Genomic DNA, 16681 nt, shown 5'->3' on the forward strand with positions numbered 1-16681 from the left:
CATTGCGGCAATCCTTATATGATGCCTGCCATGAGGGTGATATGGATGCTTCTTGCATAGAGCTTTTCTTATGTTTATGATCTTTGGGATACTCTCCATTTCAGAGACCTCCCATCATGTAAATTTATGAGCATATAAATATACTGCATTGGATATTACCAAAAAAAAAAGAGTGTTGTAGGTACGTGGTTGCTTCTGGGGCTGCGAACAGGGGGGGGCACACGCGAGCGTGCATGCATGAGTGTGTGTGTGTGTGTGTGTATGTGTGTGTGTGTGTGTGAGAGAGAGAGAGAGAGAGTCCTCAGATTTCTTTTTCTAAAAAGTTTGTGGTCAACATGTAATACATAAACCCACTTTCAACTAGACTAAAGCCAGGGCAACTCTGCAATTCAGATAAGAAGCAAATACAATTTACTGATGATTCAACAGCTCAGCAAATATTGTACAAAAAGGGGTTTAAGGCCAGGGGCAAATGAGATAGCTGGTTACAAGATTTCTTCACTCAAACAATAGATGTATGGCTTGAACGGCAGCAAATGGGAAATGAGACTAGTGAGAACATCGTTAAAAATGCAAGTTGTCGAAGTTTTTAAGCTGCTGGATTGATAATTGATCGATCTCACTCACAGCTCTCAAAATTTTCCAGCTTGAGTAAGGCTGTCCATTGCCTACAAGCAACCATCCCTTCTCCTTCTCAGGATTACAAGGAAACCGGAGCTGAATAAAATGTACTTAAAGCTACATCTTTGAAAGAACACAAGTCCATAATGCATATGTCGTAGATCATAAACTCATGAGACATTCAAATTTTTATCCACTAGTATCAATTTCATTGAACCAAAAAAATAAATAAAACAAATTATAAAGGATTACCTGAGGCTTAATGTACAAAACTAGTGACCTGGGAAACAATTTCAAATGAGACAGCCTGAGGGGGGATCACAGCAAAATTAATATACAAAACTGACCCGATGGTGTGCTTCAGAGTCAGATAAATAGATCCCACCTAAATCCTCATTTTTTTCCTTGGGTGTGGCTCACCACCATCCACTCCTTCAGATTCATTCTGATCAGTCTCATCATTTGAAGGTGTTTCTTTCGCTCTGTTCCTACAGTATTTCCTTACGGGAGTCCTTGATCCTCCTCTATTGCTTGACATTGTACTTTGACGATGTGGCATGAGCTCTGTACCTTCTTCTAGCAGGTCTTTCATGACCTGTTCACAGCACAAGTATTTCATAGTACCACATCAATGATCACAACTTCATCAACTACCAAAACAAACTCCAAATAAAACAGTGGCCAACCTTCCAATCCTTGAAATCAAATCGGAAAACAAATTGGCTCATGGAACCTTCCCCACGGTCACGTTGTTCAGGTTTAGGTGGGTTCATAGGTGCTGCAAACCAAGCAGACAGAAAGATCATTCTAAGCAAAACCCTAACATCACAACTTTTTAGATTATTCTAAATTGATATGACAGAAAAGACATACGAGTTTGCAAATGGACCACGCTAACAACCCCTTATGCAAAAAATGATTGCCCTCTCACATCAAGCTTAGTCTGTAATTTAATCTCCAGTATCATTATACTCTAGGCTGGGTGCCAGCCAGTATTAAGTTTTTTGAAAGAGGAGAGAGATACTCAGTGCTTGCCTGTGTTTAAGCCATTGAAATGGTTTGCAGACATTCTAAGTCTGTAGACGGCTTCAACAAATTGACGTCGAAATGTCAATATATGACAGCTTCTAAAATTTGAGAATCTGAATCAATGTATCCAAAGTACCCTACCTAAAAGGATGAGAAGGCAGTTTTTAATTTTCAATAATCAGGATGATGTTTCCTTCCATAAAATATGATTACACTTCTAATGCAACATTCGGTGTGCATGCTACTAAGGTTTGTGTGTCACTTCTTTTGACAACAGTCTGTAATTTAATCTCCAGTATCATTGCCCCTCTCACATCAAGCTTAGTTTAATCTCAAGTATCATTATACTCTAGGCTGGGTGCCAGCCAGTATTAAGTATTTTGAAAGAGGAGAGAGATACTCAGTGCTTGCCTGTGTTTAAGCCATTGAAATGGTTTGCAGACATTCTAAGTCTGTAGAGGGCTTCAACAAATTGAGGTCAAAATGTCAATATATGACAGCTTCTAAAATTTGAGAATCCAAATCAATGTATCCAAAGTACCCTACCTAAAAGGATGAGAAGGCAGTTTTTTATTTTCAATAATCAGGATGATGTTTCCTTCCATAAAATATGATTACACTTCTAATGCAACATTCGGTGTGCATGCTACTAAGGTTTGTTGTCACTTCTTTCGACAACAGTCCACACTACCGGCGCCCAAGTCACAAATCCAATGCATATTCAGAGATCTCATTACTTCCTACTGGTGGAAATTCCCATCATGGGGGGACTCATTCACTGGGTGGATTGTGATTGGACCCCAATGGTGCTTCATCCATGTCTTTTTCTCTGATTGGCTCCCGGCGATTGCCCTTTGGCGCATGGCTGCAACGTGGCTCTATTGTGGACAACCAATTACATTGCAGTGGCTTCGCGTATCATGGAGCAAAGGCAGTTTTTGGTCCCTCATTCCTCATCATCATGTGGATTCCGGTGGTGGAGATTCTTCTTGTCCTACCTCTCAATGAGAGTCGCATACTGAGGCTTCTACTGGTTCTAGTAGTGTGTCTAGTCTATAAGCATCTGTTCAAATATAGGGTCGTTAGTAGAGTCAAATCCTTGAATCATTTTGCTGTTGTAGAAGGCAAAAATCTTCCATAAGAGTGAGCCAGGTCTATTGGAAGTCCTTGACGGGAGTTTGTCCCTCCTAATCATCAATGGTGTTTCGCTCTATTGCTCAATCGGGTCTTCATTTTAAGCGGTATAAGCCATCTCTGCTGACTGCGCAATCCTTATGCACCTTGGTGAAGCGGTTTTGATGCCGTGTACAGTGCATGTAAAAAGCAACATGAGTTTCAAATGGAGCTTTGGAAATATTCTGCATGCTTAAGTTTCTAACACGTACTACTATTATGTGCATGCAAATCATCTTTCAACATCTTTGCCATAGCGTTTGCTCTTCAGTCTTCAGCATCTGCACCTCTGACACCCTCTATCCTGTTGGGTTCAAATCAGTTGCCATAGGGGTTAGTGAAACTGACCCTGACCTCTCCTTCCGAAAAAAAGAGAGAGAGTGAGATCCTGAAAGATATGAGTTATGGCAAATAATTTTAGGAAACGCTCTTCTTTTGAATAAAAGACACATGGTCTGCAAGGAGAGCAAGATACAAATTATGGAAAGTAAATCTAGGAAACATTCTCATCCCCACTGACCTTGTTGAGCATGAATACAACTGACGAACTTAAGCGTGCGCGCACACACGCTCTGTGTTTTAGTGAGATCCATTTAAGCTTATACTACAAGAAACAGTCCCAAAGCCAGTTACAAACATCAGAAAATGTCATTACATGACAGCGGCAGAATAATCTAGAGATCCCGTGCATGTAGACAATCGTAGAATGATTGCCGTAGAGATGCCCAGAAGAACTGATATTTAGCAAGAGAGGGATCATGAAAGACCCGATGGTTGCGGTCGTGCACACACACACACATTGTCGGCACCGTTGCCTTGGACTTGCCTTTGTCTACCTTAACACCCAATTGCTTCTGTCAGAGACAAAGGTCCTTGCTGTAGCACCTGTATGCAGCGGAAAAGGAAAGCGAACTCTCTCCGAACACCACTCAAACAGGAGACTGTAGATGAACCCACAAGACAGTAGATATGAACAAGGTACAACAGTACAAAAGAATCCAAAATCAACTCAGTCTATTCATCCATAGAGTGGGGGTAAGACAGCTCATGGGCGAAACACAGCCAGGTGTCACTGTCAAACAACTGAGGAAGGAAGGGGATGCCTAATAGACTAGTATACAGGCTCTTACATATGGCTAGAGTGGCCATGTTCTAAATTTAGGGCAGCCAACCAGGGTCAGATGTGACCCAACTTAGCGTACCCTAACCCAACCTGCTAGTCAGGTGGTACAACAGGTCTGCCGACCTGTTTTTCCATAGAGCAGCCAGTTTGGCTAGCCTGTAAGGTGCAAATACACTTGACCTAACCCTGCACCAAAAATGACCATGATTAGGGCTGCTCTGTGCAACCCCAACTTGCTGCCAACAGCCTCGGAATGTATGCAGTATATGGACATGTTGCACGGTCCCTAGAAGAGGGTAAAAGTGCAGTCAGTGGCTGCAGCATATGCAGCAGCAGGAGCATGGCTGCTCAGGGGCTATTCATAGCACCAGCCCAAGGTCATCAGACTGCAGTTCTGGTCGGCAGTACAGGACAGGTCGGCAGAACTGCAGACAGCAGTACTCAGTACAGCAGGAGTAGCGTCTACCATGTGGCAACTGGTCAGGCCCACACGGTCAATTTGCATGTTGGCAGAGTACTAGAAGTACTGTACAGTCTACTGGTCGACTGTCCATCTAGGTTGGAGGTACGCTGATTTGGTCAGGTCAAGTACAAATTGTTCGGCCAGATCCGTAGGGCATTTGCCCTATAAAAGGGTCCCATTGTTAACCATCCTGTGCCTCAAGTATTGCTGCTATAGAGCAGCAGGGAGGTCAGTGATCAGCTCACCTTGTGCCTCACCATTGAGTGCATAGAAGGACAGCAAGAAGGCCAAGGAATCCAGGGAGTGGAGGAGCCCTCAGCCTGCAGGTCAACAGCAAGGAGGGCCCAGAAAGGCATCACTACAAAAGCTCTTGGTTAGCACGCAGGCTGACAGAAGATTGAAGGTGCCAGGAGGTAGAAGACAGCTCTGCAAGGTGCTAACTGTCCACATCTAGGAAGTACATTAGCTACTGCTAAATGGTGGCACACTGAGCACACTTCTGTATCAGGTTTTGTCCATCTTCAGATTACATATTTTGTTGTTCTACTCTATTGTGTACTGGTCTACCTTTTTCTTCCCGTAGTCTTTCGTGAAGTGTCCCAACTTCTTGTAGAAGCAGTTCCCTAGAGTCCCCCGACCTCTCCCCTTTTGTTTGTCCACACAAAAAAGGCACGCTCGAGCTTTTTCCTACAAAAGCAAAGGCCGGTGTAATTCGTCAAAATTTGCAGTACTCTTCTGCCAAAGCGGGATGTTCGATTGGAAGGAAGGCATCCCACCTCCGCATGCATGTGCTAGCAGGCCCTTGAAGAGGCTATACGTACAGAGAAACCATGGACACCCCCCTGGCTCAAGAGAACCTATAAATCTCATACTTAGTCAAGTAGGCAGTGAGTCAATCCCATACCTCAATGTCCCTTCATTTTCCTGAAGCCATTGTCCAATGCCACCTCCTTCCCAGAATACCCATCGGGTTTTGGACCATTGGACACGGGTTTGGTAAAGTATGGGGGGAGATGTTCACCCTAGGGATGTCCCAGTGACCCCAAACAGAAATCTTGTTGACAACTGAGTGACGCAGACCCCCTCACATTTTACATCAACTTCAGCAGCCAGTCCTGAACCCTTGAGTAGGAGTCCCCAATAGCCAGCAGGCAGGCCTACAAGAAACTCTTCACCATGCAGCCATAGCCAGCCTCCAACCCAAGATGAGCAAAGATGTCCAAAGCCTTTCCTTCTGCAGAATCTACGCCTTTGTGGGACTTTGTATACACCTTTTCTTTCAGTTAAAGCAATCACGTATGAGTAGTAGTTACAACACAGGCATGCATCAACAATCAGCAGTATGATCTAATGTAAGTCACATTCCACCTTCAAAAAAAGTGGGCAAAGAAAGAGATCAACGGATCAAAGTATGAAACTATTGAGAGGCTTTCCTAATGGGCTTAATTCCTCCTAATTATTGAGAGGCCTACAACATAGTATATTTTTTTCTAATATGAAGCCACACACAATCCATCACTTTCTAATCAATGTAATTTATCTTTTCTGAGATTGAAGGATATGATTGAGATTATGTATTGCAAAACATTCACGACATGTGAAATGGTACAACCTTAGATTGCAATCAGTGAGATGTGAATGCATGAATCTGTAGTTATACGTACCAACAAGGTGCCGTCCATTTTCTATCAAAATCTTAGCACGGCCATCTTTTACCAAAAATGACAATGCAAAAATATTCTCGACGGTTTGAGAGAAACAACTTCTATTCAGCACCAGAGCTTCCAGAGAAACAGACTTCAATCGCTTCAAAATACTGAACATAGTTTCCATGTTCTTGTGAGTCTCTGTATTGCTGCTGTCGGTGGAATCGTTGAGCTGCCAAATAAAACAGGAAGCAATACTAAGCTACAATAACAATGAAGGGGCAAGAATAGCAAGCAAGGCAATCGACAGCACCTCCTCAGGCCGAGCAGCTTCAACAGCTCTGTCCCTAGGCTTTCTTTGAGCTACTTTCCTTTGTTTTGGTTGGCTGTCCATAGGACCTAGCCTACAAACGAAACACTCCTGCTTCAGAGGACAAACATATTTAAAGGGCATTTCTATTAAAGACTCCAAGAAGACGAGACACTTTGGATGAGCTCTCACATAGTGATCATGCCAGGAGCATCCGATAACACTGCAGATGCCTCAAGTCCAAGCCCTCCCCAATCGATCATAGTTTCTGTCCTCTCCTCAGCTGACCGTGGCGCTGCGTCAAAGTTCTTGATTATTCCTGTAATGAAATCTGCAGAAGTAAGACCACCTCCACGCTTAGCATCCTTGACTGATGCTAAAAAAGAAGCTGTTATGTCAAACATTGCCTCAGCATCTGCGATTTGTTCGCGAGGACGCCTCACTGCATACAAAGAACAATAATTAAAACATGTTTAGCCTCGTCACTGCCCTGCTAGCCTGTCCTAAAAGAGAATTGCAGGGCAGCAAAATAAATCAGGTAAAAGGAACAATACAAGAACTATGTATACTTGCACACATGTGTAAGTCTCACATCAATATCCAAATACGAGAGGCTGCATAAAGAAAAAGATGCCACCATTTTGGTTAACATTATCACTTACAGGTTGCACTAGTTTTGCTGAGACACCCACATACACTCACAGAACGGAAGGCTTGATCATGGGCCCTCCAATTGGTATCGGACAGAAATAATTCATATCTATTTGGATAATATGTTTGTCATTTATATGGTTTCAAAGCTATTCCCTTTAAGGACATCTCAAGAGCTTGACATAACCCAGACAAGTCATGGCAGACTTTGGATCAAGCATGGATTTCAGTAAATTAATCCATTATTAAGACTTGTCACCACAGGCCACCTGAGTCACAGTTAAGAATTAACCATAACAGAGCAACAGTCTTTGACCTTCCAGTGCAAATTCCTCTTGGCTCTAGGATTAGCAGCAGCACACTTTTTATAAAAGGACTGGAATCTAGGCCTCCCCAAAAACAAGCTTTTATCTAGTCGATGACAGATGTTTTGCATGTACTTATGAAAGTACTACTGACAGTGCTCCACTACTGTTGACTACCCTAAGCACTAGGCTAATTGGGTTGTGGCAGGGAGCTAAGGCTAAATAGACAACTGCTATGCCAACAGCATTAGAGTGTCAAAGGGCCTGAAAATGCACAAGCAACCCATGAAGAGCAACAATCTTCGACCTTCTAGTGCAAATTACTCTAGGATTAGCCCGAAGCAACTACATTTACAACACTTTTGAAAAAAGGACAGGGGGTCCTAGTGACGTCACTCCACTACTGCAGACTACCCCTAAGCATAGGCTGCTTGGGTTGCGGCACATCCATGCTTGCTGTTATTTGCTCGCAAATTAGAGCTTGCATGTGACATCGGCTGGACCAAGAAAGAGGCAAAAGACAACAATATATATACGTCCCTGAATCAGGCTAAAGTAAACTAAGAAAAAACAAGATGTACCTAAATAGTACTGCCCATTCCCTTTCTGACCCCTCTCTAAAACATGCTCCAGCCCTAATACTACCAAGTTTTAAGTTTAGCCTACTTTTGCGCTACCAAATAGGGCTCCCCTCTACACGGCACCTTTATCTAGAGGGGGCATCCCTTCATCGCTTCTTCACACATTTGCAATTAAAATTGCAGTCTCTTCAATCAATATCAAGGGGGTTTAAGCATTGTGTCAATGCCCCTTTGGCCATGTAAATTAATAGCATGTCACGCTTTCAATTCAGGAAAATATCATGCAATGTAATCTTTACCATAGCCAGTTTGACTGCTTGTTTGTCTTTATCCATCTGTCTCCTTGTCTGAACATCTTCATAAGTCACAAGTGAATTCGCCCTTATGAAGCCTTAGGACACAACGGTAAATGCTAGCTTAGCTTGTCATAGCAACAAGAATGCATCTGATATTAGTAAATGGTATCACATCTAGGCTGCATTAGTTACATAGCACTCCACATTTATTTCGGTGTCTCATGGCGAACAGGACCTTGGTTCCCTTCCATGTGGCAACGACACAATGTGCAAACAAAATGCACTAACACACATGCATAGGTGAGATGTTACCACTGAGTGGAGTATGGTTAATTTTGACCTTATGAAGTCTCCAACCAATATATCTAAGATTTCAAATCCCAACAGAAATCAGACTAGGATATGCACATAAACCTAGGGTCTCCCTTGAATCCCAACAAAATTCAGCACAACTGGCAAGTAGCTTCAGCGAGGACGTCCATGTCATCCACTTTGACTGGCCTACATACATGTCAACTGAGATCCACCTCCTACAATGAACAAAAGAAACAATTTTTTCGTTGAGATATGTTCGGTCGAATCGTGAATGAAAGGAAGATATGCACGTGTACCCACTCCCCTTTAAAATTTGTATTTATCTCTCGTAACATCAGAAATGATCAGTCCTTTCCAACTGCTTTGTCTGTGCCATATACCTTTTGTACCAGTTGTCCAGCTACAACCAGAGCCAATGGATCCATAATGAAAGGTTTATGTTAGGTCCCTTGCCTTATTTTGCGCGTCCTCAGTTCCCTCATCAAACAACCATAAACTATTAATGCGAGGGGCTGGAACAGGATGACGCATAAGCTAACATGTCATATGATGTAGCTTTCGTGTTACATTTGCCTCTCCCAAAACGCACATAAATGGCATGATTATAGAATGATTGGGATAAATAAAAGAGCACGTGTGAAAGCGTTGAATCTTTTTCAAAACTTCAAATGGAGACAGCACGAGAGAGAGGAAGATTGGGAAAATTAAAAACTCGCCTTGATTATGCAATTGTTCCACATTGCTGAATACATGATCAAACCTATCGGAATCCAATCTGGAAAATACTTCTTTGCCCTCTGCACCCAAATTTGCCTCCGTCAGACATATTGAATTGATTTTGCAAGCGATTTAGAGATGCGTCGACAGTTCAGCGTAAGAAGCGCATACCTGCAATGTCAACTTTAATGGCTTGGTATTGAGCTCGTAAAGACCTACGCTCGGCAGCCGATTGTCCTTCCACCTTAGGGCCTTTGCCTCCATGCTCGGGAACTATATATTCCTGGGAGCTCTGCCTGCGGCCTGTGTTCTTGGAGGTCTCCTCTGTGGATGGCCGGATTCTCTCCCTGCAACCTGAGGTTTCCTCAGGACCACGGTCCTCCAATTTCACTGTATTTCTCGATATCATGGCTGTACACATGGGAGCTTTTTTCCCGAGATACAAATTACTGATAGCCGCCGTGTATAACACAGCCGAAAGCTACAGAAGAAAGCTGTGACAATTCCCAACCTGCATTGATGAAGCAACGCAGTGCTGAAGAAAACGGATGGATGCACGGAATATCGTGCTCACTTTTAGGGAGCGACCAGGGAGGGGTTGAAAAATGCTGGCCTGGTAGAGGAAATGAATGCCAATCAATCCCTTCCAACGGGAGAAGAGAGAAGGGTATGAAGTTGAATACAGCAATATGCTGGAATCGTGTCTGATTATTCCACGATAATCGACTCTCCCTCTCTCTCTCTCTCATCAAAAGCAGCAATACGCAGAAATCGTATGAATTCTGGAAGTAAATGTGGATTCTGGAAAATTAGCAAGTTGGCTCCAATCTCGAAACCGTCTCAAGCACAAGCACAACGGATTTCGCCGCTCGCTTTTACCCTAGGGAGTTGTGCCTGTTGTAGATTCGTGACGTGATAGAACAGAACCATGTCCGGAGGCCGACTCCTCACGTCATAGGTGTCGCAAGGCGACGCCAGGAACGAGGAGCAACCCTAGAGCCTAGATAGAGCGTACTGGTGTGAGAGTTTTCTCTCCCCGGGATCCAGGGGCCAGTGATATAGACATCCGAAACGACGGTTTTGTGAGCGGCGAGAAAGAAGGCAGAGTCGTCGGATATGATTTTATGAGGAGCTGTTGAATCTTCCCAAATTGGCGACCGCCATAGCTGCTCCCCTGCACACTCCAGAGCTTCTGCCAGCATTCATTCTTGCCGACGACATGGCCCAAACTCACCAAGACTTCCGGCTCCCAATTTCCGAACTCCAAGATCGCACTTTTGAGAGCTTTGTGTGACGCTTTCTTGGCCGGCACGTTTCAGCTCCCTCCAATTTTCGACTCGCATCTTCGGAGCTACAGGATCATCACATCTTTTTGCCAAAAATTAGACATGCCGCGAAAACCCTCCCTAAAATAGCTCTTTTTTGCTTGCAACAAGTTTCTCGCAATCTACGTCCACATTCGGAACTTTCCAATCCTAATTCTGACGCCAATTCCCGCGCTGCCGTTGCACAAAACGTTTCGTAAACGGCTCTATTATAGTTTCTGGTAGTCAAGAATCTGCTTAGATAATCTAATCATTATGCATCGCAAACCCCTTGCCCCACATGTAATCATCATCCCGTCAACATTCCCTACTCTGACCAAGGAGGTTTACACTCCTGAAAATCGTGTGCACAACTTAAGCGCAACAGCAGGATGCCCGAGTTTTTCAATAGTGTTCAGCCATTCATGAAAGATTTTTCAACCAAAACGTCTTGGCTTTAAGTTGGATGTGGCACGTTGCACCAAGTAAATAGCAATCCGACATAAACAAAATGCTTGTCTTCCTCTGTTGTTGAAATAATTCCCATGAGACGCTTTCCCACACTCCCTGCCCATGATTTTGTCATAGAAGTGGGTGCTTGCTTCAGATTCAATATTTTATTCACAAAACAAACTTGTCGCCAATAAAACACACTAGCCATATCATGCAACAAATGCTCGTTACTCTGAGAGCAAGCACTGAAAAGTTGCACCAACACTCATCAAAGAGAGGGGACACGCTCGCTTTGTCATGGAAAGGTGGCAATAGCTAACACATGGCCTAGTTAAGCTAAGCATAGTGTGCACTATGTGTGTATCCAATAAAGACTGATTCGAAATCTAGTTGTGATGCCATTGTTTCACATATAGCACAAAGAACTTTAGAAGAAATGTAAGACACCTTTTCAATAGAGAGGAAAGGTCATCATTCCTCACTTGGAAGTGAAACAAACCACCACAAGAGCTCAGGTAATGATGAATACAAAGGAATTGAAAGCTAATGTTGAGGAAGACAAAAAGAATTGGCTTGAAAGGAGTAAAAAGCTATGTCATGATACAAAAGAAACCACCAAATTGAATTACTATATCATAGTGAATCTAGTGACAAAGAACTCCTTTCTTATTATGCTAGATTCACAAGGTTTGAAGCTTCAAGCTAGCCATGGTGACAAATGCATGATCTACCAGGTGAACTGTCACTTATCAAAGCTTTTGAAACAGAATTGCAAGTGAGCAAAATAGCCTCCATGAATGAAACGAGCAATGAGCAGAATAGCTACACACACAAGGTTGATCGTGGTATCAAGAATGTACTATGTTGTTAATGACATAGAAATAAACAAGTACCTCTCCAATGGCAGTGGGTTGTCTTCGTTCACAAAATCATTCATGCCAGGGATATTAGTAACATTACGATATTTTGTGAAGTCCTTAGTATGCACACAATGGTCATCTGAACATAATAGCTCACCACATCAATCTCATAAATGCTATTTGATGTGCCACGAATATCCACCTGAGACGTGGCGCCAAATCCACTACTACCATTTGCACCTTTTTGTATGGTTTCTTTGATAGAATTGACATTGAATTTGTTTGTAAAAGGGTGACAATGTCAAAATAAACATAGCAAAAATCATCACTAAGGAAGCATCGATATACTGATGGAAACATTGATGGATATTTAGATGAATATGTCAATAATAATTTGAATCCTATTTCTAGGAAAATTCTTGCGATGATTTCAATAATTATATCAATGTTGTCTATCCTTTTTTTTAAACGTAGAGTAGATTGAGGCTTATATATACCAAGTATATAGCCCAATTTGCCCTTGAAGTTTGTATTCATACGTGTGTATGCAAGGGATGTTCAAAGCCACATATACATATATGTGTATATGTCAAGTGTTATAAAGGCACATATATATGTGTATGTGTGTATAACAAAAGTGCTTAAAGGCCCTATTCCAAGGGTATAAAGTATAGATTACATAGGGAGGCTCCAAATTTACAACTCTGAGAACCCTACCCAAGTCCTACCCAATTTGAGGACCCTATCATAGTAGACACATGCTTGCCAACCCCAAAAACCTCCACTAAGGAGCTAGGGACTGTCCTTCGCATTGTCTTCATCAAAGCCATCTATTTCATTGACCTCAAGGAGCACATAGTCTTCATCCTCCCCCATTACTTGAATGACACGCTTGAATAAAGTGAAAATTCGGGTTACGCTTCCTTACATTTATGAAGGTGTTGTTTTGTTCCCCCTAAGACTCCAAGATATAGAACAAATCTATGGTACCATTCTTATAAGTATGTCCATATTCATCTTAAGTGCAATCCTAACCTTCCACATGCCTATATAGATGGTACCATTCTTATAAGTATGTCCATATTCATCTTAGGTGCAATCGTGACTTTCCACATGCCTATATAGATGGATTGTTTGAGACACACGATAGATATGAAAGAAAGGAGAAATTAGAGAAGGAAGTCTTGCAAAATAGGCCATGAAATGCACCTTGTCGCTTGCATACATTTATCCACGTGGGCTTTTGTAGATTTTTGTGTTTCTACATGTGCTTGTCAAGGGTTGGATGTTTTCTAGATGTTTTTGTGAGTTTGATGAACTTGATATGATATTGTTACATGTGTGTTTCATAACCATACCTTGACCCCCTAGTAAGGGTTAAGGTTACCCTTACAAGTAGAATTCATATGTAGATTAAGGGTCACGATTACTATAATGCAAATTGTGTCAAACATTTTTTATCCATCGAGTTGCTAGTATGAGGACCATATGCAACTAGTATGGGCATTTATATGTGTAATGGGAATGTTGCTATGAAGTGCCACAATGGGTACTTGATGATACAAATCTTCTATATTCTCTAAACAGATATAGAGAATGAGAAGAGAGACATGTAAGCATTAAGTGCCACAATGGGTACTTGATTATAAAAATATTCTATATTCTCTAAACAAATATAGAGAATGAGAAGAGCGACATGAAGTGCCACAATGGGTACTTGATGATATAAATCTTCTATATTTACTAAATAGATATAAAGAATGAGAAGAGCGACATGTAAGCATTAATTAGCTATATTGCATAAGGAATTATCCATGTTAGCACATGCACATGCAATGGTTATGTCCTAGGGAAAGGTAGATAATGGTCATAGCCCTAGTAAGGACAAGGATTTAATACCAAAGAGCTACATGCTCGGTGAAGACTATTAATCCAAATCCTAGCCAATGTTGCATTAAGCATGTGCCAAGGCTTTGGGAGACACCAATAGCCTAGTTTACTAGTGGACACACTTATGAGAAATGGGAACTATTGATAATTCACACAATTACATGTGAATGTCCAAGGGAAAGTTGAACTTGAATGAAAACCCTGAGTTTATCTAGACCCTTTGATTGGGGAAAATTAGACTCATTAATCTAGTTTGATTGGATGGAAACTAAGTCCATCTAGCTCAATTACGTGAGACTTATTGTCACCTAGTTTGGTTAGATGAGACCTAATTTCAACTAGTTTGGCTGGATGGGAGCTAAGTCCATCTAGTTTTTTTACATGAACTAAGCTCATTTAGTCTAGTTATAAGATTTGCTTGACTTGGAGTCCATGCTTTACCAACCTAGATTTATAAATCTATGTACCCAAACCATGGCTTACCAAAACCATAAACCAACACCATGCTCATTAAAACATGACTTTCCTCATCAAAACCATGAGAGGTGGTGGTTTTGACCACCAAATTGTAGGCTATGAACTTATGTGCTAATGAGATAAGATGAACTAACGAGCTAGCCAAATTGGTGTGCTAACCAACCGAATAAGGCTAGCTAAGTTAGTTGGGATGTAGCTAAATAAGACTAACTATACCAATTAGGATGTAGTCAAGTTGGTTTGGCTACCCCAAAGCCATGCTTTTACAAGTCCATGGCCACCAGAACCATTTTCTACCAAATCGTGGGCTATCAGATGGTGGGCTATATAAGCAAGTAACTAAGTTAGTTTTCAACCAAATTTCACATATAAAGGAAGGCATACCCACTCTCTTAGAGGACACTCCACCCATGCCATTGCACCCAAATGCTGCTAAAAATTAAACCTAAAATTTTCCCCCTCTTCGTTGCTCGTGGGATCCTCTTCCTAGCACTTTTTCATGTGCTACAAGCCCATATGCTCCCCACACCTTCTCATTCATGCGCATCCCTTCTTCCACCATGAGAGAGTCATGTTGTAGGCTTTTTGGAGCTTGGAAAGTTCCTATAAGTGGAGCAAAGATGCTCAAATTTTCTCCCCTCCTTTTAGTCTCTCTCGACCATTTTCATGCCTTCCACACGAGAAACATGTGAGCATAGCTCTTGGATGGTGTCTTCATCAAGGTACAAGGTTTTGTTTTCTTTCTTTTTTACTCTATGCTGAGTGGTTCAAGTTATGTTGTGATGAAAATCTTGATAACTTTCAGAAAAAGAGTAAGGAAATTCAAATGTTGAATGCTTCACACATTTTATGTGGATGTTCCCCACCATGAAAAAGAAAAAATCACTGCGAAATTCCATCTCCTAGTGACTTCTCCACTAGTAGGCAGCCATGTCGGAAACCTATCATGCATGGACCATGACCCTATCACCCACTTGGTGATAGAAATACTTTTGGATATGTGGAATATATGTCATGATATACGCTCGATAAAGTGACTATGTACCTCTTCTTAAAGTAACTTCTCCACAAGTCATTGGTCATGTTGCTAAGAGGCACATGATAGGGAAACCTATCATGTGTGGGCCATATCCTCTAGCAGACATGATGAGAGAACTCCTTTTGAACATGTGGACTTATGATCTAATGTTCAATAATGAAGTAACTTTCTCTCAAACTTTCAATTGTTGTCTTGTTTCATATTTTCACCTTCCTAGAGGCAAGGATTGTGTTGCGAATAGATAGTGGGTTAGTGTCCGCACAATGATGAAGACATGTCCTCCCTAGAAGATGCGGTGACATGACTAAATAATATGTGTTCTCTTCTCATAAGAGAAGAAGGCTATGTCATCATATGAACTTATTTTCCTTGCAATGAATCATCTAGATATTTGTTGAACACTAGAACTATTATGAGAAAGGGCTGAGAGAATCTTAGATGTGATATATTGGAAGCATGTTTTTGATTCTCTTTGCAAGAAGGTAAAAGGTCAATAGTGATATGAGAAAAGAAAGGAAATTTTCCTTTTTTTCTGAGAGGAAAGTACATCTATTAAGTATGAACAAAACCTATGAGAGCAATCTCAATGAGGCAATACATCATGCAAGCAGGAAAAAAACATCATGTGCACGCACACACACACACGTGTTGGGGTAGTACTTTTACTAAGGGGTCGATCAGTATCTTTTGAAAGCCAAAATTTAGACCATGCTCAACAAAATTACTAAAAATATTAGAAGGATTTGTATGCTATAGTTTATGCTTTAATAAAATGGGGACACTAGTTGTATGGTGCGAAGTTTAAAACATTTTTCATCAAGAAATAATTAATTTGCAACCAGTTAGAACTTAAAGGAAGAAAAGCTAGGTGGGTTGAAATAATGCAAGATTTTGATATCCAATTGACATAGTGAATTCCCTAAGTTTCACTCAATTTCAAATTGATCTCCTACATTACTTAAAAGTAAAATGTGAGTTTGACCTTAACTTTTCTAAAGTATGGAAAGCAATTATGAGAAAAGATGCATCAAGTCTAGGAGCTTTCATCACAATGGTGACACACCATAGGTTGGTGAAAAAGGACTCAAGTGGAAAAATATAGTATTGGAAATCGCTATTGGCTTTACAAGGGTTGAGGATGTGTCTCAAATAATAATGACATTAAGCACCAAATTCTTTTTGAGAGTCATGATAATCCAAGTGTTGGACATTCGAAATTCAAAAGACAACTCTTTTGGTGTGGAATAGATAAGGACATCCAAGTTCATGTATTAAAGTATCAAAAAAATATATGCTTCTGAAAAGACAACTCTTTTGGTGTGGAATAGATAAGGACATCCAAGTTCATGTATTAAAGTACCAAAAATGCCAGGTTAATAAGGTTGAATGCCTTAAGATTGGTGGTCTCCTACAGCCCTTGTTGGAGAT

The 16681-nt window shown here is 41.4% G+C and overlaps 1 protein-coding gene across 3 annotated transcripts; it reads right to left on the reverse strand.

Moving 5' to 3' along the window:
• Window positions 1-554: 554 nt before the first annotated feature.
• Window positions 555-10842, reverse strand: LOC147897316 (non-structural maintenance of chromosomes element 4 homolog A-like). 3 transcript variants are annotated; one of them, XM_087380877.1, is made up of 7 exons: window positions 9402-10842; window positions 9226-9310; window positions 6558-6803; window positions 6369-6459; window positions 6074-6287; window positions 1308-1399; window positions 555-1216 (listed from the first exon to the last, which is right to left on the reverse strand). In XM_087380877.1, the coding sequence occupies exons 1-7, from the start codon at window positions 9649-9651 to the stop codon at window positions 1007-1009; spliced, it is 1188 nt and encodes a 395-aa protein (XP_087237003.1). In that variant the 5' UTR covers window positions 9652-10842; the 3' UTR covers window positions 555-1006. The 3 variants fall into 3 exon arrangements, with proteins under 3 accessions (XP_087237003.1, XP_087237002.1, XP_087237004.1); XM_087380876.1 differs by having other exon boundaries at window positions 6558-6807; window positions 9230-9310; window positions 9402-10841; XM_087380878.1 differs by lacking the exons at window positions 9226-9310; window positions 9402-10842 and adding exons at window positions 8607-8728; window positions 8894-9204 and having other exon boundaries at window positions 6558-6807.
• Between the last annotated feature and the right edge of the window lie 5839 nt (window positions 10843-16681).

This window comes from Dipteris shenzhenensis, chromosome 10 (assembly GCF_047967505.1).
Source record: "Dipteris shenzhenensis isolate YYH24624 ecotype China chromosome 10, Dip_SZ_1.0, whole genome shotgun sequence".
Classification (NCBI taxonomy): Eukaryota; Viridiplantae; Streptophyta; class Polypodiopsida; order Gleicheniales; family Dipteridaceae; genus Dipteris; species Dipteris shenzhenensis.

Excerpts from the sequence above, each read along its gene's own strand:
- LOC147897316 (XM_087380877.1), bottom strand. The coding sequence starts at position 9,651 with ATGTGTACAGCCATGATATCGAGAAATACAGTGAAATTGGAGGACCGT. Across the intron at positions 6,804-9,225 it reads CAATTGCATAATCAAGGCGA|GCGTCCTCGCGAACAAATCG; the intron begins GTTTTTAATTTT and ends GTATGCAGTGAG. Across the intron at positions 1,400-6,073 it reads AAATGGACGGCACCTTGTTG|CACCTATGAACCCACCTAAA; the intron begins GTACGTATAACT and ends CTTGGTTTGCAG.